Source organism: Fistularia commersonii, chromosome 34, assembly GCF_037954325.1.
Source record: "Fistularia commersonii isolate RoL2024-O1a breed Wild chromosome 34, RoL_Fcom_v1.0, whole genome shotgun sequence".
NCBI lineage: Eukaryota > Metazoa > Chordata > Actinopteri > Syngnathiformes > Fistulariidae > Fistularia > Fistularia commersonii.
Window position 1 is genome coordinate 6,054,024 of NC_141317.1, and position 22,245 is coordinate 6,076,268.

Consider the following 22,245-nt stretch of genomic DNA (forward strand, 5'->3'; position numbering starts at 1 on the left):
TGTGTGCGCACACTCGTCTGTAAAAGACTTCCTGTCCCGCCTCTGCCCTGACCCTGGTGGTCCCAGCTGGCATTGGGTGGGGGTATGATGGTGGTGGGGAATTAGGGATGCAAATATCCCCGTCAGCCTTGGCAGCTCCCCAGGGGTGCACATGAATTACACTGATCTTGTTTAAGCAGAGTGTGTGTGTGTGTGTGTGCACGTGAGCACGTGTATGTGTGTGTGTCTGAGTGCTGTGAATAACAAGCCCCACCTCTTTTTGATGCACTCATGAATACACACTCCAAAGAGGCTGTGAAACCAGCTAATGGCCCACTCAGACTCTTGCTTGGAGAGTCAGCAAGTTATAGAGGGAGCAATAAGTGCGACCATGTGCTTGAAGCACAGGTCAACCTTTGCAATCAACTACAAGACTCAGACAAAACAGCAGAAACTGGCAGCCAAATGAATGTTTAAGGCCCCAAAGAAAGGGAAGGTTCTGAGTCTAGCGGACAAAAGGAAGTACCTCAATTCATTTCATTCAATCACCCCATTCTTCTTACTCTGTTAGTGGGTTTGTTTGGCCACAATGTATAAAAGAGCATTGGTGGCCATTGGGTTACGAAGAAAAGCCATGCAAAGCAACTTGGTTTCTGCCCCACCACCAACCCACAACTGTAAGAACTTGGTGCTTAATCTATATTTACATTTTACAACTGTTTTGTATTACAGAAATTAGATTTTGCTGTCTTACAAATACAAAATCTCCCAAATGGCACCCCTTGCCTTTGGGTGCAAACCACCGACGCTATATGATCAGAATTCATCATCCCAGACAGAAGTGCTGACGGTGCAGAGCTCTTTCCCCGCATTATGACCCCGTATGTCTAATTTATGCTAACTATGACTGAGGAAAATGTCAACAAGAGAAACAGAATGGAAAAAGAGGAACAAACCACATCATGCTTTTTGACTGTGCTTGTTACCAGGATAATGGCTTGGTTTATTGGTATTTGCCACCGCAAAAACCAACCTTTTTTTTCCGAATGTAGAAGAAATTGTTAGATTTAGATTCTTTTTTTTAACTACTATCTGAAGCTGACAAAGTGAGTGAGAAAGATAAAGAGAGATATGGCTGTCTGCTTGGTTTGCTCCCTGGGGTTACTTGACTCCCAACCCCCCCTTTAAAATGGAAGAAATGCTCCAAAGATACACTAATGGTTCTATGCTGGCAGGGATGATCTTCAGTTGGATGGGTTGATGTATTTGTGCAGAAGTGCTGCATCATTTCTCAGCTGTGTGCTTCATGTATCCCGACGATACATCGCCATGTTCATTGCACTGCGTGTGTGTGTGCCTGTGTATGCACCCCGACCAGCGATACCATTAATTTTGCGGAATATGACGAAACATCTGAGCGATGGTTCCCCCATTTCTATTCTCTTCTCGTTCCTTCCCTCCGGGGTTCATGTGTCTCTGTCTGGCCCACACGTGCGCACATATATTAGTGCCATCACAACCTTTTTCCAGTTACAGTGCTTTCATCACGTGATGGATGGATGTGGTTAAGTATGACTGCTATGATAACATAAAGCATCTCTACACCTTTTGGAATCTTCGACAAAAGTCACAGGATTATAAATGCCCGTTTATTCAGTACAGTACAGTCACTAAGACATTCCTTGAATGCTCGTGACACAAACAGATGCTCCTAAAGGTCCTCTGTGGTTGTTGGAATTACTTTACCTTACATTATTGTGGAATGTTTTTTTAGCGTGGGTTTGTTTGGTACAACTGAATTGTTTCCACAATGTACAATTTCCCTGGAGTGACTATATACTGTGTGTGTGTGTGTGTGTATATAGATGAATAAATCTATAATCGAACTCCTTGTCATCGGTCATCTCCGTTGTCCCGTCCACAGCACAGTTTGCAAAACAGGAAGCATTACAACATGCAGCCGTTCCTGCACATCTGGACAGACAGTATAAACATGCAAGAATGTACTAAAATATGTGCGTTTGCACTAGCACACAGATAAACATATGCAACCATGTGTCGGAGGCTCAGCGCTTTGTTTGAACCCTTAAAGATCTTGCTTGATTAATACTCCATGAAGATGCAGAATATTGTATCTGTGTGCAACACTACATAAATTGCTCTTAGTTCTTGCGCTTTAGGCGATGCAGAAATAATTTCTGTGACATTTCAACTGATGTCTGCACACATGAGTAGAGGAGATTGAATAGCCTGTCAGGGGTAGTATTACTTAAAGTTCAATCCATGCATTGGGCTTGATGGGATGATGCTAAAGTGAAAATGTATGGTGGGCTACAAACTTTCTTGGTTTGTAGTAAAGATATGTCACATATCAAACAAATGGGCAAAAAATAGTTTGTGTGATGCAGTGATGTAGTTGAACCACAGTATTGAACCAACTGACAGATACTGGCTGTGCTCCAATGTAGGGGCTGCAGGCTCTGGAAGAAGTTTTATCAACTGGCATGGCAAGAGCCTCAAGCCTGGCTAACAACCCCGCGTGCCAAATGTCCTTTGGTATTAAAACTTTACAAATGGACATCAGGAAAATGCAAAATTTCAGAGTTGCCAGTATTTAACGTAGCACTTAAACCTTTAAACTTCGCTTATCGGCTCAGACCCGGCTCCGAATATTGACCCGAACGCAACCGTACGCATAAACAAACTTGCAATATCTCCTTAACCTCGGCCCGATCGGATTAGAAGCCGTAGTGGCCTGTGCTCAGAGGGGCAGATAAGAGGGCTTTGAGTGTCTTTAGAGAAGTTTACTTTTTGCAGAAAAGAGGGTCAAAACCTCACTGAGGTTACACCAAAAGTACTTGTCAACTCCAGTCTTCTTTTAAAGAGTGATTTGTGGTTGGATTCATCATTGCCGCAGACACAGATTCGGATTAAAGGCGTGCGACACACTTTGAAGGATGAAGAGTAGCACTCAAACAACTCTTACATATACAGCATAAAATCCCAGAGAATAGTGTGTTGTTGCTAAAAAGTATTGCAACAATACTATCATTCACATTGATAATTATATGTGCACAAGCTTGCAGCATTTTGAACTGTCATTTATTGCACTCTCATCCGTATTTATTGCCCAAAAACTGTCACCTTGAATTTCATTCTAAATCAGTGCAAACAAAGACCCACACGCATTCATCTACGCATCCAGCCACACACACACACACACACACACACACACACATATACACACACAACAAAATAAATCTAGTAATATGTCAAGGCTGACCATGTAATCTGTGGCAGTTTGCGGGTGTATTTCTTTTCAAGATAGTTGTTTCCTTTGGAACTGTGTTTTATAATGTACGTAGACCCAACCTCAGCTCCCGTCAATCTGTGTGCAGTGAACGATTCAAATATAACAACTGGTAACATGGCTGAAATTGTAACCAAAAGTAAATATTAAAATTCATTATTAAACTTCACCAATTGCACAGATATCAAATGGAAATCTTTTTGGAAACATGGTGATTGTTATTTTACTGAAATAGATCTTACTTCACAATGAATTAGAAATGACTTAACACTCTTGTGGTCATAGAGTTAACTCGGCCGTACAGCAATTTGTTGCTATATTGTGACATTTCTATGCAGACGTTATACTTAAAATGTTCTGTGACGATGGCTGAAAAAATTACCACAGCCATGTTTTTGTTTTTAATTTGTCATATTTATAGGATCAAATAACTACCGTGATTAAACAACTCTTACAGCATTTACAGCTTGAGATAAATTGTGATGCCATCAAGTAAATGAAGTACTGTATGGGGGAGCCAATATATAACACAAATAAATTAACTGAAAGTACCAGGTATAATGAAGAGCATTTTATTTCCACTATAATTGAAATGGTGTTGCATGGCCGCAGTTAGAGGCAGTAAATCCACGGAAAACCGACGGTATCGAGGAATAATATTTACTAGCCGAGCTCTCTTAACGTTAATTTTTTTCTTTGGATGATTTCTAGGTAATTCCTACTTCTGCCTGCAGTTCAAGAAATGTCTGATTTCACCAATTTCTGCAATTTTAGATAATAACAATTTTCCTTTTATCTATTTATTTATTTATAAGTACAGCTTTCAACCCGACAAAAACAACTGTCTGACACCACCCTGCAGAAGTGGTGGCCTATTTTCCCGACTTGTAATGAAGGCCATTGTTAATTAAAATGTCAACAAAAACATCAGAAGACGGTCAGGAGAAAAAGCCGTTTCAAGGATACATCCTAGTTCGCTGCTGTCGGTTTGGCTTCAACACACACTTCTGACACAGCACTGGCATTGTCAGAGCTGTAAGCCAACCACAATACTGTCATAAGACTCAGACATACTGTATGTGTGACACTACTTTCCCCGCAGCGGTTCAAGCCTCCAGAATCCTCGCCTGTAACAATGGGCACTTTCATCTGGCCGCTTTCATAAGAGGAAAAACACAAATAGAACAGCGACAGATGAATGCTACATATTCATCCTTCAACAGCCCATTGTTTTTATCTTCCCCTATTTCATACAAATACCGTGGAAGTATTATCTCATATTATCGGTGTTGTTACAGCCAAATCTTGTTTGATCAGTTAAGTGTCATGGCCTGAAATGATCAGTGGCTAGAGATACCAACAGCCAAACAAGGGGAACACTAAATATTATAAATGTTGTTTAAGGTGATGACGGTAATTATTATAATCTGGACATAGGTGCAAACTGGAAATATAATGGTGAGAAATAATCTTGATATTTAAGCCAATCACTCACATGGATAATAACAATCAAAAAGTCACTGAACCCATGAAGCCTGTGCGTCAGTTACAGGACGTGTGTGAGCGTTAACTCAAAAGGCACTTTTGTAGTAATAGTAATATAATTTAGAGTAGTCAAGTAGTAATATAATTTCTGAAGAGGATGGCAGGAAGCAGACGGCACTAATGCAACGGCTCCTGCATTAAATCCCAAGAGATCTACCGGAAATGCACGCATGATGCTAAAAAAGGATAAAATATACAACTATTTATCCCATCTACGACCACAATTAGGAATGTGATTCTACTTCTAGTGGCAAAATCTCAGTCATTGTAAAAGCCTGCAATCTCTCGCCTTGAAACGCTTGTACCATAAATATCCTTTTTCTGCCATCTGAATGGTGACAGAGCACTGTTAGCCGTCAACTCACATCAGAACCGAGAGAGGAGACGTAGAAGAGGAGGAAGGATGAGAGAGAGAATAGGAGGAATGCTTCATTTCTCATTGTCTTTGTTTGTGGCTCATCACCGCCACCCATGACAAAAGGACAATTGCCCTAAATTCTTCATTCAACAAAACCATTGATGGAAATAACCACTATTACTGCAAATTGCACCACATTTAGGACATTTAGGACAAAATCTACCCATGCAAAGTACTCTGTCATGGCCGAACTGTGAACACAAGGCATTAAAAGGAGAGGATTAGTCGACTGGTGTGTAGTAAGAGAATAAAGTCACAATTTATGTGTTTTCTTTTGCATTTATTTTCTAAAAACTTTTATCAGTTCCTCCAAAGGCTTTACTTTGACACAGCCAGCTTAAGAGGATGCAGTGAGTACTGCACACACACACACACACACATGCACACACAGACACACACACAAACATGCCCAAATAACAAGCGCATTGGTAGTCAAGGCTACCTTTATGAGCTTTCATGAGTCCCTCTGTTGTGTTTAGTTTCTCATTGGTGCCTCCTTAGTCAGTGTGTGTGCTCTGCTTGCAGTCACAAAGTGACACACTTCCCCATTCACCGCAATCAGCTCAGCCAGCGCTGAAATGACACATCTTCAATCTTTTAACCTAATTCTACAGTATATTCTCCTCTATCTGATCCTTTGTAAAGTAAAATTCCCTAAATACCCAAATCTCCATCCAAACAGATGTCTAATCTGTAATTCATTTTAGAATTGATGGCCTTTTTTTCTGGGGTCATAGATCTGTGATTAGTGGAATGAGAGCTGAATCTTTTCATTATCTTTATGCTCGAACTAATCCCAATGCTTGCTGGTCCCTTAGACGGGATCCTCGCTCTAGCACGTGCTCGCCTCATGCTGGGAAAGACCCGATGCTTTAGGGAACTTACCCTCTCATGCACACCTCATTATGGGTGCTGGATGGGACCCCAAGGTGTCATTAGTGGAAGACATCTGAGGTTCAGTGCTTTAGATTGCCGCATCAACTGATGCAGTGTATAACAAAGCACCGTGTACATCCATTCTACTGGCTAATTTCTCTCAGCCACATTTCTACTAATAGAATTATCAAGCTATTTTGAGATGTATGCTGAATTTGGGAGGCATACAGCTCAGTGTCCCAAGCAACATGCACAAACATGAGTCTCTTTATCTAATTACTAATCTAACCTGTATGTTCCCATAAGGCCAATCCCTTTTCAAGTTAAACATATCAGCCTAATCGAGACCCAACGCCATGTGTAGGTCAACTGATTCAAAGAGGTAACCATGTGATGTCGAAATAAATTTAATCTCTCCCTCGCTCTTTCTCAGTATGTGTGTGTGTGTGTGTGTGTGTGTGTGTGTGTGTGTGTGTGTGTGTGTGTGTGTGTGTGTGTGTGCCCTATCTTTATGCATTCAGCCTAGGTGTATTCCATTAGGATTGGAAATAAACTTCTACCATAATGGAAATGTATCAAACCTGGAAGCTTGGGTCTGTGCCTATCAGATATATACATCGTACATCTCGATTACACCTCAGTGACATCTTACATTATCTTTGCCTCCTACTACAGGCTGGCCTCAAAATGACAATGTCAGAGTGTACACTACTGGCTGTCACGCAACATGACATATACCATACAGGCACAAAGGATTTTTTTTTTCACGTAGCCAATGCAGCTCACAGCAAGAGTCCAATTTCCATTACAAGGGTAAGAGTCTATGACTGCGTTGAAGTTTGCTTATGAGGCAGTGAAGCACAGTGAGACATTACATTCGTGTTTGTGGGAAGCAAATGGGCAGGAAGCTAAAAGTCGAAGAACAGATCACTGGGTGGGATCCATCGAATATCCATAATCGTTCCTCCTATGACAGAGCATATGGAGCAAAACCAATTAGCTGCATGTCCCAGTGGAGGAGAACAAGAAGGAGATATAGTAACGGACGAAAGGACAGCCTTCGGCTACAGGGCAGGTTACAATTAACCTGTGCTACACACACACACACAAACACATAGTCACACGCACACACTCTCTCACACAGGCAAACACACACGACAGAACTCGCACAATAAACCAGCACACCCGCAGTGGTTCCTATGACAAACGTCATCCGGGATGTGGTGGGACTCAATGACCCAAAGCAATAGTCAATTACTAGTGACGGAAGATCAAAATCGAGGACCTCGACCGCAATTACTATTTCATACAATATTTATCCCTGCTTTTGTGAATCTTCCTCTATCTGATTTATCTCCTACGAATGAGGTCCTGTCCATTCGGGCCCCCACCCCAATAAATCTCAAATTCCTCATCCCTCTACCTTATGTCTGTTTTTCCATCCTCATTTCTCATCATCCCCACCTGGTTGCTGGGGATAGAAAAGCCAGCATAATGAAGAATACTGACAAGCATGTATGTAGATATGAATTGCACATGGACATTTTAAATGCTCACTGTTCTCAGAATAACTGTATACACCCATTACTTCAATTACTGCAGTATCATTTATCTCTAAACGCGTATGAATGTCCCATTAGATGTTTTCGTGTCACAATATACTTGCATGTGCGTCTTAGCATGCTAACTACCTGCCGATGTCGCTCCCCTCCCAGATTTTCCTTTCTCCTCCCACACGTTGCCCCCGGTAACAGGGGTAGGGGGTAGGGGGTGGGGTGAGTTGGATGGTGACCATCTGTCCGTGGCCCGGAGATCAATGGAACCAGAGGGGTAGAGGGAGGGTGTGAGGGCAGTGAGGGAGTGGTGCAAGGCTAAATACGTAGCCCACTGTGACCGGGCCCAACTCGATAAGCAGGCATGTTATTTACAGACGGAAAACACACTCCCCCACCAGTCCCACTCACACGGCTTTTATTAACGTATGGATGATTTCAAATTCAGTAATTACACACACACGTGTCAAAATACGCCACCATCCCGAGGATGTTGTACTGCGGAAGTGTGAAAATTTGTGAAAACCCACATAATGGTGAAATGCAAAGCGAACGGAGAGAAGTATTTAATGTATGAATATATGTCTGGCTCACTGTGACAGTGGGTCAGTAGACACTAGAACAACAGACACTCCAGCGAATCAACACCAAAACAATGTCAGCCCCATGGAAATGCTTACTTCAGCTGCTTCGCAGAGCGGTAGAGTACAGCACCATTAATGCAGACACGATTCAACATAATTTCAACACATAAAAACAAAGAGCTACCACGTTGTGATAAACCCATTATCAAGCAATGACCATCAGCGTCCTCAGCACAAAGCCCTATGAAGCGGACTGACATTACGCCCAGCTTGCAAAAGAAAATTGACTAATTTAAAATTCACCGTGGGTGCCTGTGCTAGGGGAATGACTTGGGTGTGGAGAGGAGAACATAGGACGGGACAGGAAAGGAGAGGACAGGAGCAGAGGGCAAAGAAGGGGAGAGGGTAGCAGAGGAAAACCCAGTTCCATGTTATTCCATATTATTCCATGTGTAGCAGACATGCAGTAACTACACTCACCAAGCATTTGGCTGAAGAGCAGTTGCTCCAGATCCCCGAGAACAGTCACCACTAACTCCGGATCCACCTTCAGAAATGCCTTATCATCTTCGCCCTCTATTCCTTTCTTATCCTTCTTTTCTTCCGGAGATGGCGCCACGGACCTCCCGTTCTCCCCTGGTTTCTTCCCGTTACTCCCGGCGCTACCTGCTTCGCTGAAGTTTGATTTAGTCAGATGGTCCGCGGGGTCCGTGCTCGCACCCTCGGAGGCCTTGCTGATTGGTTTGACCTCAGCATAAGGTCCCCGTGGTTTACCAGGGGCAGGAATTCGACTCGGCTTGCTCGCATTAGATGTGACGGCTGAAGGACAGAAAGGTTTCGGCTTTCCCTGGAAAAGAGATTGTTCCGATTTTGACAATGTTCTGGAGAGCGGTGGTTTCCCGCTCCCTGCCTGCCCCGTCTTAGTTTGGATGGCTTTGTTGGTGCCATTGCCAGGCCGGCTCGTGTCATCGTTCCACTTGGGAGATTGGTACAGGTGAAGTTTCTTCTCGGCGTCAGTGAGCACCGACAAGTTGCTAAGAGATCTCTGCTTGCGGAGCTTGGATGGATTGGGGACTGGGATTGGGATGGATCCAGAGTTTGGCCGGTAGACCTTAAGCTCTGACCCCGAGGGACGTGGAGTACCCTGGGGCAGAGCGGAGGACTTGACCGGAGGCTTCTTAGAGGCCATGGCTCTGGCTGAAGAATCCTGGCCGGAGACAGCAGGGGACCTGAGGTCCAGCTCTTTAGGCTTAGCTGTCAAGCTAATGTTAGCCACATTAGCCTCCAGCATCCCTCCTGCAAAGAGCCAAGCAACAGCATCAGTGGCAGACTCTGTTATACACACAGGCAGAGTGAAATAAACGGAGGAAGAAAAGGGAAAGAGCACGACGCAGAAACGCCACGCTGCGGCTTCCCTGCGTCTACTGGGTCTAGACTCGTACGGCTAGACTCCCTGTTGTGTGAGGCTGTAGCATCACCTCCGTTCAAAACGACGAGCGGTTTCTGGATCGGGTATAGCAGTCACCCTTACTCACTGGTGGTAATCCATGGAGCCGTAGATCTGTGCTCGGCATCAAAATCCACTTCCTCTGTGTGCGCAAGTCCCCGCACCTCACAGATGACAATAGAGCTGCCACATCAAAACACAGCGGTGACCAGCCTCGTTCTCTGTCTCCACCTCTGCTCCTTCCCCGCTCTGTATTCCCTCCTGCCTGCGAGGCGAGCAGCAGCCGACTGACAGCAGAAACAGTCGCAACAGCGGCAACATCCCCCTCCTCTTTCTCTCCTCCCTCTGCTTCTCCCTCACATGCTGGTTTGCTCACTCTACCCCTGCTGCCTCATTCAGCCTCACTCTCCATCTTCCTCCCCTATCTTTCCTCCTTTCTTGCTGTCTCCCGCGTTCTCTCTCCTCCCACTGGCTGATTCATACCCTACACACACACACACACACACACACTTTTTCTTTCTCCATTCCTTAAACACGCTCCACAGAAGCTGTGATGTGCCAGTAAATTTACACTTGGTAAAACAAATTACTCGCATGCAACATAAATGAATTCTTTTGTGTTTTCATGTTGCTATAACAGCTCTCCTGCCATGAAAGAAAGAAAGAATGAATGAAAGAGAAAAAAAGAGAAAAAGAACCGATACGAAAATTTTGGGCGGGCAGAAAATATGCACACGTCTAATCATTCATAATCACATAATCATATTAGCTGCTCCATTCATCCATTCACAGCATTGTGTGTGCTAATCACAGGAGTCCTACTGATGATTAACCTGATCTAAATTATCTGGAAAAGTCTCATAACTAGATCAGTGCGACATTCATTTATGAGTAACTAGTACATAATGGCAAAGTTAATGTTTTCAGTTAACAGCCTCCCTTCACCATGACCATTACTCCCTCCACCTGCATCACATCAATCTTCAACTCATCTCCATTGTTCCTGTCTCATTTCCTACCCTCTTCTACTTCCTTCCTCCAGACTCACAGCGTTTCACATCCCCAACCCTCTTACAGTCAATGCAGATGTCGAGGCCATTTAGTTTGCATAGATACATCACAATCTCATTCATTCGTTTCTACAACCATCGCAATACAGCGGTGATTTAAAATGAGTGAGCACACTGGTGTGTGGGTTTGCAAATGTGGGATGGTGGCTATATTATTGTCTGTTCGCCCTGTGTGCCCGTGCTTGTGTGTGTGTCTGTCTGTTCTTGTGCACGTGTGTGTGTGTTTGTGTGTGTAAGTCTGGCTCTCCGAATGTGTCACATTGATGAGACAAGGCCAGAGAATCTAAAGCCCCCATCCAAGGAGCTCACTCTGGCTCGAACAACTCATTGCCCTGGACATCCCATCTCAGTGGAAAAAGAGCACAGAGCACAAATTTTCAATAATTATTTTCAACTCTAAATTCATCATTCTAAATCTTCTATAATCTCATATCTTAGTTGAGATCTTATCGGGGGGGATATGAAAACAGTGATGCATAATCTGCAATGCCCTTATTTCACATCTCTCTATTTACTATTAGATAGATTCTTGTCAGAGAATATAGAGATCAACAAGGCCATCAGGTTTCAGTACCGCAAATTGCTGTAGAATTTGCTCCCCTGCAAATGAGGTCCCTATGCACTGGTGGACTGGTAATGCTCTGAATGCATTTCCATTAGTGCATCTTGCTTTTCCATATATGCAAGCAACCCTGCCTGCAGCTATGCTGTTATTAGGTCTCAAACTGTAAAGATGATCACGGTTTTCCAATTACATTTGCATAAAAGCATTGACTCTTGGATCTGTGCTAAAACAAGCAATGCTTGTTGGTCACATTTCCTTTTTATTTAATGATTATTTCTCTAAAAAAAAAATCAGACAATTCGCAGACAGTGACTGAGCCTGCTTCTAACCTTACACCCATTTGAGTTCTGAAGGCCTGCGTATAATATAGGAGCTCAGTAGCAGACAAAAACACAGACCTACATTGGCCCGCATTGTGAAACGGCAAAAGACCCTTCATTTGAACCAGGTAACTCGAATAAAGAGCCAATGTTAAAGTGAACGTGCCATGCTGAGGCCAGAGCTGTTAAGTGACACTTATGGGGGCTCAGGGGCTGGTAGCAGGCTTGTAGGGGGTAGGAGATGTTATTTAAGGCTAATAGGTGCTGTACACCAACTCTTATACCTCCCTGATGAGGGATTAAGGTTAGTCAAATGAGAGTGACCACGTACAAGGCAGGTCTGTTTGGCACACAGATGCATGTGGGCTTAGGACAAGCATCAGCACTCTTGAAAGCACATGCACACACAAACACACATGCACGCGCACGTACACACAAGTTAAGTATGCTTTGGCTGCGCACAGCTACTTGTTTGTTCCAGAAGTCGTCTCGCTGGCTCCACGGTCTAATCACTTTAATATACGGCTGATGTAAACATATACTCACTTTCTATTTTGCCTCTCTCCCTCCCTCTCTCTCTCGCTACTCATAGACACTTACATGCACAGCATGCTGTCTGTGCAGGGTGGTTGACTGACCTGAGCAATCTGGCCTGACATCAGAGAAGCTGGCAGCTTTGGGGTTTGATGTGTGCCAGTGCTCAGTATTAGCCTGCACATTCATCACATTCAGCATGGTACAGAAGTGTGTGTCTGTGTGGTGGTCAACATGTTTGTGGACGGACTCCTGGCTGAAGCCTTGGGAAAATTTCTACGATGACAGGCAAACAAACAGTTTCACACATATGGGAATTCAAACACACACACACACGCACACATACATAAAGACACCATTAGCTGAATTTAAGTGAAACAAGTAGAGATACAGGAATAAATGAAAACACAGCAAAATGCGGGTGTGAATTAGAGAGGTTGAACAGACAGGCGATGGTTGGTTGAATGAATATATTTGCTTTAGCATCTCCAAACAGTTTCATACAGATTCACCACTATACTACAGTCATGTGAAGGTGCCACTGAACACACACATACATTCAAATGTTGTGCAAAGCATTATATGCACATTTACAAGGTCACACAAGGTCTACAGCTCTGAAAGGAAAATTACAACAGAGAAGGGAGAGGATCCTGCTTTTTCGTATCAGAGCATTTTAATCTTTTTGGGAGAACAGCTCTCACTTTTCGATCGGCAGACATTCTCGTTTTTACCAAGCTTGAGCTTGGAGTGTGAAGTCGGTGAGGACAATGAGCGTGACTGAGACCAGAAAAAGAGGATGTCACAGCAGAGGCGAGTGAAAACAAGTATAAAGAACTTTGCCAGTGAAGACAAAAATGTTACACGATAATGCTGAGACAAAATAATGAAGAAAGTATGGAGAGGAGGAAAAGAATGCAGGGTGAAGAAGAAATCTCCACATGTGTGGAAGAGGAGTAGAGGAAGCCTGTGAGACAGAGGGGGGATATCCTGCCTGGGAGCCCAACTACGTCTTCTGTGTTTGCTTGCAATGGGTGTAAGCTTGGGGTTCACAGGACACAGTAATGAATGGTAGACCGTGACACACAACCTGCGGAAGACTCAGTCACACAGACCGGTACAAAACGGACACAACAACATTTCTTAAAGGGTTCTTTAAGTACTGAATTGACATAGTATTACATGCACACACACACCCCCCCTCTGAGTCAGTTATCTCTGTATGCCAGTGCTGATGATGCATCACCTGACTCACTGGCATCTGAGCGATTCAGTCACTTAAAGGCTGTCAATGACAATATTGTGAGTGCACCAGTCATACCAAATCCTGAGTTGAGAGGCACAAATGCCGACCAAATATCCATCTCTCCCACAGCAGATGTGACACATTCATGAGTCAGGGCACAGCTGAGCGCTAAAAAACAAATCAAAGTTGGAGGAGTATTATAAAGCACTAAGATTTGACGTTAAAGTGTTGTAAACTTGGTCTTAAAGGCTGTCCCTTGCAGTCATTTTATATTGACAATCTGCACCTCCCAAGGGTAACCCACAAATCAGTGCTGCCTAAGCCGGTTGCCCGGTGACGGCGTGGTGTGAATATATTAGGGATGGAACTCATTTACAATTGTCTAAGTAGATGAGCAGTACTACATGGGTAAATCATTCTTCCTAATGAACAACAGCTTTAACAAAGTGTGTTTGTGTGTATGGGTGTGGAGTTCACAACCGTGTGTGTGTGTGTGTGTGTGTGGTCCGACTAGAACATAAAGAACTTACACATATGATTGACGACATCACTGAAATCCTCGGGACAGGAGTCACCAAAAAGGTCAAAAGTTATCTTTTGTGTGCACTAATTCACCCATTTTTCAGTTCACCTTTCTCCTTCCTTGCTCATCTCCAGTGCAGTCTAATGTGTTCATGACAGTGAATCTTCTACAATGTCAGGAACAGCCCCTAGAGAAAGACAGACTAAAGAGAAGGACGAAACGGGATAAGGTGGAAGCTCTTAGTGCCTCGACGGCTAATAGTACAGGAACAAGAGATGCACCTTCTTTCGCATTTCTGCTCGTGGTTTAGAGTGCCTCAAGTCCATCAGCACAATGCCAAAGTAACCTCATGTTCTGTCCAATTTGTCTCAAACATATGGAGTGTGACAGATTTTCGTCTTCCAAAACCCAACCAAAAAGAACAGCAGCACGTTTCCATGGTTATGTATTTACATAAATTATTGTGTACCTATTCACCATTATGTGGAGTCATGAGTTTTTAAAGGCACCATTCTGTCCACTTGGGATAAAGTGGACGATCGCACCCAATTGCACCCACATCACTATAACTTAGAAACCGCTATTAAATATCAATGTGTGTCTCGGAGGCAGCCTGCCAATCTGATAAGGTCAAAAACCCTGTTTTTTTTGACCCCTGATCGTAGTGGCGGAAAATTCCTCGAAACTTCAGGAACAGCTCCAGAATAGACATAAGAGAAAAAATGGTATAAAATAATAATTCAATATGTAAATAAAAAATAAATAAATGCATCCATAACACAGCAAAAATAAAGTCAGTTTGTCCTCTACCATCTATTACTCCCTTTTCCAGTATACATGTTTATCTCAAACACACTTTGCTGTTGACATTCCATCAGCATTTAAAAGGCTAATAGGTAAGATACCGATTCGTACAGCTTTGATCGATGCAAATTATTAAGGACGCAGATTGGAATCAAGTCGACGGGTGGAAAAAGGATCCTATGATAGAATTCCAAAAGTCTTGACTTGTCAAGGTTCAGATTAAATCTACAGTCAGTTTCCCAATAGTGATTACTGCCTCTCTCCTGGAGATGACTGAGGATATAATCCAGCCCATGCTTATGTCTCATCATCTTCCCAAATCTACTAAACCACTCATCACTGTCCAACTAAGCATATGCCTCTCTGATTAGATTGGCCAAAGAGGATTATACATTGTCTAAGAGTAGAATCAGGCAGGGTTATCAAAGTGCTTTTCACTAGCTGCTCAACAGCATTAAAAGGGGGATGAAACTATAAACCAGAAGCCGCACATACAGTACATAGATACATATTGCATCCAGAGATTGATGAATCAAAAATACAAATATTTAAACTGCATTACCTTTTCGCTGATAGGATTATCTAAAAATATATAATATAATCCAATTGTACAACGAGTCTTGAATAATCACCAAACACAACCATGAAATCAATATGATTGCTGTCATGTGTTTCCAATGGATAGGCCCGTTTCCCTGTCTTTTACTCAAGAGACACCAATTTTTAAAGCTGAAAACAATACTTTAGATTTATTATTAATCCATCCAAATGTCAAAATTACATTAAAATTACCTCTGAAATGTGCCTCGGTATAGTTTGAACATAAAGATCAGTTTAATGTTAAAGTCGGGAGGTCATCGAATAAAGTAGAATTCCTCATCAGAGATTCAACGTTATATCCAGGTGATGTGATGGGGAATTTCTATACAACTACAGTGTACCGTTTGATTTTTGGATTTAAGATCATCAACTTATTTGTTGACATCCTCTTTAAGAATGACCTGTTGTGGTTGAATTTGGGTCATTGACTGAAATCATTACCTCCCGGCATGCCTTCATCTTACGGTAATGTTGTGCAACCACTGGATAGCTCTTGACAAAATCAAAAATGAAAAAAAAAGAAGATATTAAAAAAAATATTCAGATTATTCAGCTTTACTTTAATATTTATATTTACCATTGAGTACCAAATAATCGCTTTTTGCCATCAGGTATCGATTGTAAAGGCACTCGCTGATCATAAATCATGTTGTCTGGATGTGAATGTCGATGTCTGTTCATTCTGGGACCTGTCCTCTTTCCCAAAGGGTAGGATTATGAGACTGGGAGCCTGTATCACCGAGCAACTTGTAATATGTCCAGGACCTCTTTAAGAGATTAAAAGACCAAACAACAGTAATCGGAAGCTTTTATCATGCAAGTGATTACCAACTAATTTTGTGAAGCCCAGCTTTCCCAGTCTAGTTGCATGCAGAACCATACTAAACCAGCATTGTTTTTTACCGCAAGACAAGTAGAATTAACAGTAATTCTTAATACATAGATAATTATAAATCCGTCACAGACTTACCAGCGAAGGTCAGGATAGAAATGTAGTATAGGTCAAGTGTATATCAAAAGACTTATTAATAGCACTGGTTGCTTAAAAGTTAAAAAAGTTAAAAAAATAGTAAATGCAGACCTGAATTTGATTACTAATGTTTATTCCATTCAGTGAACGGTCGCTTCGATGTGTTGCTGTGGCTTGTAATTAGTACTGGGTTCTGAAGGCTCCTACCATGACCGTGGTAAATGGGCTTGAAAAAAAGAGATTAAATAGACCAGTTGGCTTAAAACATGTTTGATTTTCCCAAAAAATAGTCACTGGAAACTAATGTGATAATTGCAAAATGAAGATCTCCTGTCACCATTTCAAAGATATGTGTTGTTTTAATCAATTGAAAACAGTCCCATTTGCAGCTTTAATTGTGTCCTCAGCCTCTGCAATTAGCATACTCAAAAACACAACAGACCATAATATGTTACGGCTAACAATGCTTCCACAAATCCGACATAAACCAGAATAAGCCTATTAAGGAGGTTGAAAACTACAGTTTTTTACTTGTGAAATTAAAACGTTCAAACATCTGAACCCTCGCCAAAAAGAATCATCCAATTTGACGCATCATCCCACTCGCGTTATTTCTCATCTCCGATGAGCCTGACCTTGCAGGCAAGCTCCTGCCGATTCGCTACCCTACCCGAAATTACAGTAATTAGGATGTAAGCCAAACCTCCAACTAAAGTGATGCAGAAGAGTTTGAAACACTTGTGTAACCGATGACGGGTTCCGTTCTGAGACCAAAACTAACAGACTTTTTTGAATGGGTAAGATTTAACCCCCTTTTCAGACGCGACTATATTTTATTTTTCCAAAATCAAGAGGCACTTTACTATTATATTGTGTAAAAATGATGTCGTATGCATATAGTGCATACTAAGTTCGGGCTGGATCCTCCGAAATCTAAGAAGTGCATCCCCGGCAAACAAACGGACACTACATCAAAAAGAACGATTCACTGAGTCACTGCGATCCACTTCTCGCACACACGTCACCGTCCCTTCACACACACTGACCAGGACAATGCGAGATCGTGGCTGCGGACACAAAGAAAACCCCTGCTCATGGGACCGGGACTGGGTCATTTAAGCTTGAGGCTTTTTAGGTCACTGAACCTGGAAAGTGAAGTACAAGAAATAGGGATGCATGACTGGAGGATGTTTCTGAACTCCTTGAAGGCTCTTGGAAGAATCTGAAATCGATGTGCATATAATACTGCCTGGCAGCAAGTTTATAAGTGCCCCCTTTTCATCCTGTTACTGACCTATATCAACCCTGCTGCCTTCCTTCATCTTAACATCCTGGGTCCATCTCTCGTTTCTATCTCTCATAAAGAAACTACAGTCAGCGGAGCCCAGGGCTAGAAAAGAGACATGAAATGATGCCGCCTTAATTCAGATTTGGCTCCCAGGCCTGATGAATAGGAGCGTGACATAGAATTGGACAAAGACTAGTCGTGTCAAAAATCTCCCTCATCGGGGTCCATAATGACACCAGAAGCTCAGGAGTATGGATTCCAGAGCTCAACTCCTTTCTCTTCTTCTGGCCGAGCGCCATCATATCTCAAAGAACGCCTAGAACCCTACCACCCAGTCAGATCTCTGCCCTACCGGGACGCAGGGCTGCTTGAGGTCCCTGGAGTTTCTAAAAGCAAAACGGGAGCCGGAGCATTCAGTTACCGAGCTCCTCTTCCGATGAAACATCCACCAATCTCTATCTGGGGGTGCGGACAATCGCTCTTTGTTTAAAAATATGCTGAAAGCCTTTCTTTTTAAGAAAGATTATAGTTAGGGTTAGGCTGGCCCTGAGTTATAGGCTGCCATAGGCTTGCTCTGCTGAGGGACATCCCATGATGCACTTCTCTCATCGCGCCCACACTTCCTATCCTGTCTGCACTTCTGTCCCCTCATCAGTGCATGACAGTAACCTCACACCTTCTCCCGAGTCCTTGGCTTCTCCCGTTTCCCAGGTTTCCAGGGGGCGCAGCTCGATCTACTCCCTGTCCTCTTATTTCTTTTTCACCCGGGCTGTATGAGACGGAAGGCCGCCCACATTGAGCTTGGATCCGTCCAAGGTTTCTGCCCCGTAAACGACAGCGGTTCCTCACCCCTGTCGCAAAGTGCTTGCTCAAGACGGAGTGTTCGGGATCTGTAAATAATTTTTAAGCGTGCAGTCCAGACCTGGTCCATATGGAACATGTCATGACACAACCATGTTGTGATTTGGAGCCATATAAAAAATCCCCACATGACTTTTGTCTTCAAGGGAAGACAAAAACTCCCAAGTCATAATGGATATTGGATGGCATCTCAAATACTGCTCACTCATGGAAACTATCAGACATTTTTTAAACCTGTTATTGCCATTAAGTCAATAAAAAATATGCATTAATATGGATTACATGGTCACGGCATCCTTGACCTTCTGGGAAGGACACAGTGTAAGGTGAAGGCTCATCATTTAATTTATACCGCCAAAAAATGAACCCGGAGGCCATGAATACAAGCAGATTATATCTTACACTGGCCCACAATGTTCTTCCGCCTATTTCTGAGGAGATGCAATAGACAAATACTTCTAACGTGGCTTATGGTTGCTCAACTGCCCTTTGGATACTTTGTTACACTTTGTACCTAATATAATGCAATGAAACCTAATTCCACCGGTTTCACTGTTCTAAAAATTGATTGATTAACCATACCTGACCCACCGTGTCACACTACATGAGGTTATCGACCTGTCTGAGTGTTGACATCAATACCTTCCACAAGGGCATCCGTTGGACAGAGATAACTAAATAATATTTGCTCAGAAAACAACTCACACGGTAGCAATGCAATAATGGATAAAATGAGCATTTTGCTGCACCAGCTCAAAGAGAAATGAGCCTGACCTGTTGTTAAGTCATCACAGGAGACCTCGATGGATCCAGACGAGCAGTCGCTCAGGTCGTCCACGGAGAAGTCACTCTCCTGCAGCCTGGCAACACATCAGAACAACCGTCACACATCTTTTGTACTGTACAGTTCAGTTCACTCCACTATTACTTCAGTCAGATACAAAGTGTGCAGTTGCGAAATATACTAACATGGAAATCTTTCTCCCTCTTGGCCTCCATGAGGCCTCATGAGGGCAAACTTGGTGAAATGCTTGACAAAGATGGCTGACGACACATAATGGTAAAATAAGACGACTGATAATTTGTTTAGATTTTGTATCACGCTCAATCATTTTAATGAAAAGTAAATGCCTTTTTGAGTGATTCATTCTCCACGGATTTGATTTGTTTAAAATCGCATCAGACACAGTCCAATGTTACATTTTTGTTGATTAGAAAATTAGATTCACTCTTCCTAATTTATCCCACATCATGAGGGATGTTGCATGAGCAGGCAAGATAAGCATTAGATCAAGGCTGCCCCGTGAGTCCGTCTCACTGGAGGACACTGTTAGTATCAGCTGTACTCCAGAAAACACTATTTACGTGTGTGTGTGTATTGTGGGGGGGCTAAGCAGAAGGGCAAGTATTTAATTCAAAATTTCATTCAGTGATGACAAAAACAGATTTCGTTGGGCGTTACAATTTTATAACAATTTACTTTATCCATGGTGTGAGGGAGGATTGCTTACCTGTAGCTGAACGGTGCAACGGTAGCCATGTTTACTCGTGGCGTGTCTGCTTTCACAGCTGCTGGCTCCTTTTCAAGGTTTCGATCTTGTAAATTGTTCACGACAGCGGGAATTCCTGGCATAGTGACGATCGGCGGCAGTAAAAAAGAATCGGGGGGGGAAGCCGGACTGAATTCTTCAGGCGTCCTCATCTCCTCATCCGATTGGCTGTTGGAGTCACTGTGACGTCTGGATGCACGTTCATAACTTGGATGGGGAACGTACGGACAATTGTTCAGTATGAAGGAATTGGGCGGATGGATTTCTGAAGACTTATCTCGCCTTTTTGACACAATATCAGACACCACCTGGGAGACAGAGTTGGAGTTGTTCCCTTGCCTGAGCTGAATTGGGGGGCTCAGGCTGTCGGCACCCCACGTTTGGTTGTTGTTGACTGACGGGTTTCTGTTGTGATTGCCATCATGTGGGATATGATTTGGCGATGAGGTCGAAGCGTTTTTCCCCAGATTCAAAGCAGCGGTGGAGGGAGGCCGGGGTTCCCGCCGACGCTTGGCCAGCGGGCTATTATAGGCGGAGTGAGAGGCCTCCGGGGCAGGTGGACTTCCTTTCTGCCGGAGGAACGGAGATTTCGGACCGCCGTCTTTCCGCGGATCCCTTAACTGATACCCCCGGATAGTGGAGCTCCGTGGGCAGGGTGAAGGAGAGTGTATGGGTGTATGTGTGGGAGTGTGGGTGGGTGTGTGTTTGGGAGTATGTGTTAAGGGCCTGGGGAGGTCACCGCCCTTGTGGCAGGTATCAGTTTTTGTAGAGTTGGGCAACAAACCGCGAGGGAGGGGGATTCCTGACGGATTGGTGGACCGAAGGGCCGATTTGACTGTGACTCCCCCGCTCATGTTGAGCTAAATAAAGAAACAAGGAAAGACAGTGAGGAGAGTGAGTCACGTCCAATACTTTACCCCAATAAGAGAATGAAAGTTGTTTTTTTTATTTAGATTCTTAATTAATTCAAGTTTAAAATAAGCTTTCCTGATGCAAAGTTCCTTAAATATCTGTGGTATGTGAGCATGTGAATCAGGCACATATGACAAACTGAGTCATGGTACACCACGAGGTACTTATTTTCAGCAAAGCATGGACCGTCTGTGCAATCAATTTTGCCTGTTGGGAGTTCTAAACACAAAAACAGCTTCTTTTGCACACATTCACAGACATGCTCACAGCGATATCGAACAAATGACTCAGAGTGTTAGCGTGAGTCTCTGTTCTGTTATAGTTCCAGCGATGGTATGGAATTTCTTTCACCTTATTTGCCTTGATATTACCAGATTTCAATGTTCCTCACTGTTCCATTCCAAAATACAGACTCTCTATTGAACAGTATTACAGCTCTCTCTCTTTCGCTGCAAGAAAAAACGCAATTCATAAGTACTTTCGACGCACGGTCTGTCAGTCAGATGCCAGGTTAAAACCCACATGTCCAAAGTAAAGTAAAGGATGTATCAAATTAAACTGTGAAAGCTTTAAAGATGGACTGCCGGGTTATGTGAAAGAATTGCAGCAGGCTGTGAGACACAACATAACGTGGATGATTCGATTCAACTTATTCGGTCGACTATTCGTGCAGGATGGGTAAAACCTTAAATAACGTTTGAGCCTCTAGAACAAAAGACAAGATTTACAATATTTGCAAACTTGCAGAAAATATATTGATTCGGTAATTTTTTCCGAGGGCCGGTGCTCTCATAGGATTGACTCAGTCCTGATGAAGACCTGCTCAGCAGCGCTGAGCAACGGTGATGTAGTCGTATGTAAACAAAGACAGATGTGATCACCCATCCTTACTCTCAGCTCCTCACAAAGGGAAGCACCCTGATATCTGGTCTCCCCACCTCCACTTACTCTTTGAAGCTGGAATTGTAGAGATCCAAAATATTAGTTTTCATGCTAAATATTTCATGCTAAAATACGCCCGGACGTTGTGGCTTGATCTACCGCAGCCGCCTCGCCATTGTTTTTTTTTTTTTTTAATGAATACTAAAGCAAATGTCAGCGATTACCATGTAACTGCATTGCTGTTATTATTAGTGAGAGATAATTTGGACCTGTCACACCCAACTCACGTCTCTGTCTCTGTCACGCTCTTGCTTTATATCCCTTTGTCGCCTTATCTCTTTCTATCCCAACAACTCAAGACAGACGGCTGCCCACATTGCGCTGGGATCTTCCCAAGGTTTCGCCACC

At 43.1% G+C, this 22,245-nt stretch overlaps 1 protein-coding gene across 8 annotated transcripts in view; it reads right to left on the reverse strand.

Moving 5' to 3' along the window:
- The window catches only part of nav1a (neuron navigator 1a), a 75,486-nt gene that overhangs the window by 50,188 nt on the left and 3,053 nt on the right, over window positions 1-22,245 (reverse strand). For 6 of the 8 annotated variants that reach the window (XM_086141852.1, XM_086141853.1, XM_086141851.1 and 3 more), the window contains exons 3-5: window positions 20,005-20,903; window positions 19,268-19,353; window positions 8,746-9,561 (exon numbers count right to left, since the gene is read on the reverse strand). In XM_086141852.1, coding sequence (XP_085997978.1) covers window positions 8,746-9,561; window positions 19,268-19,353; window positions 20,005-20,897 — 1,795 coding nt within the window. In that variant the 5' untranslated portion in view covers window positions 20,898-20,903. Of the gene's footprint in view, window positions 1-8,745; window positions 9,562-9,800; window positions 10,008-19,267; window positions 19,354-20,004; window positions 20,904-22,245 lie in introns of those variants that run through there. The other 2 variants (XM_086141854.1, XM_086141855.1) reach the window with 2 other exon arrangements.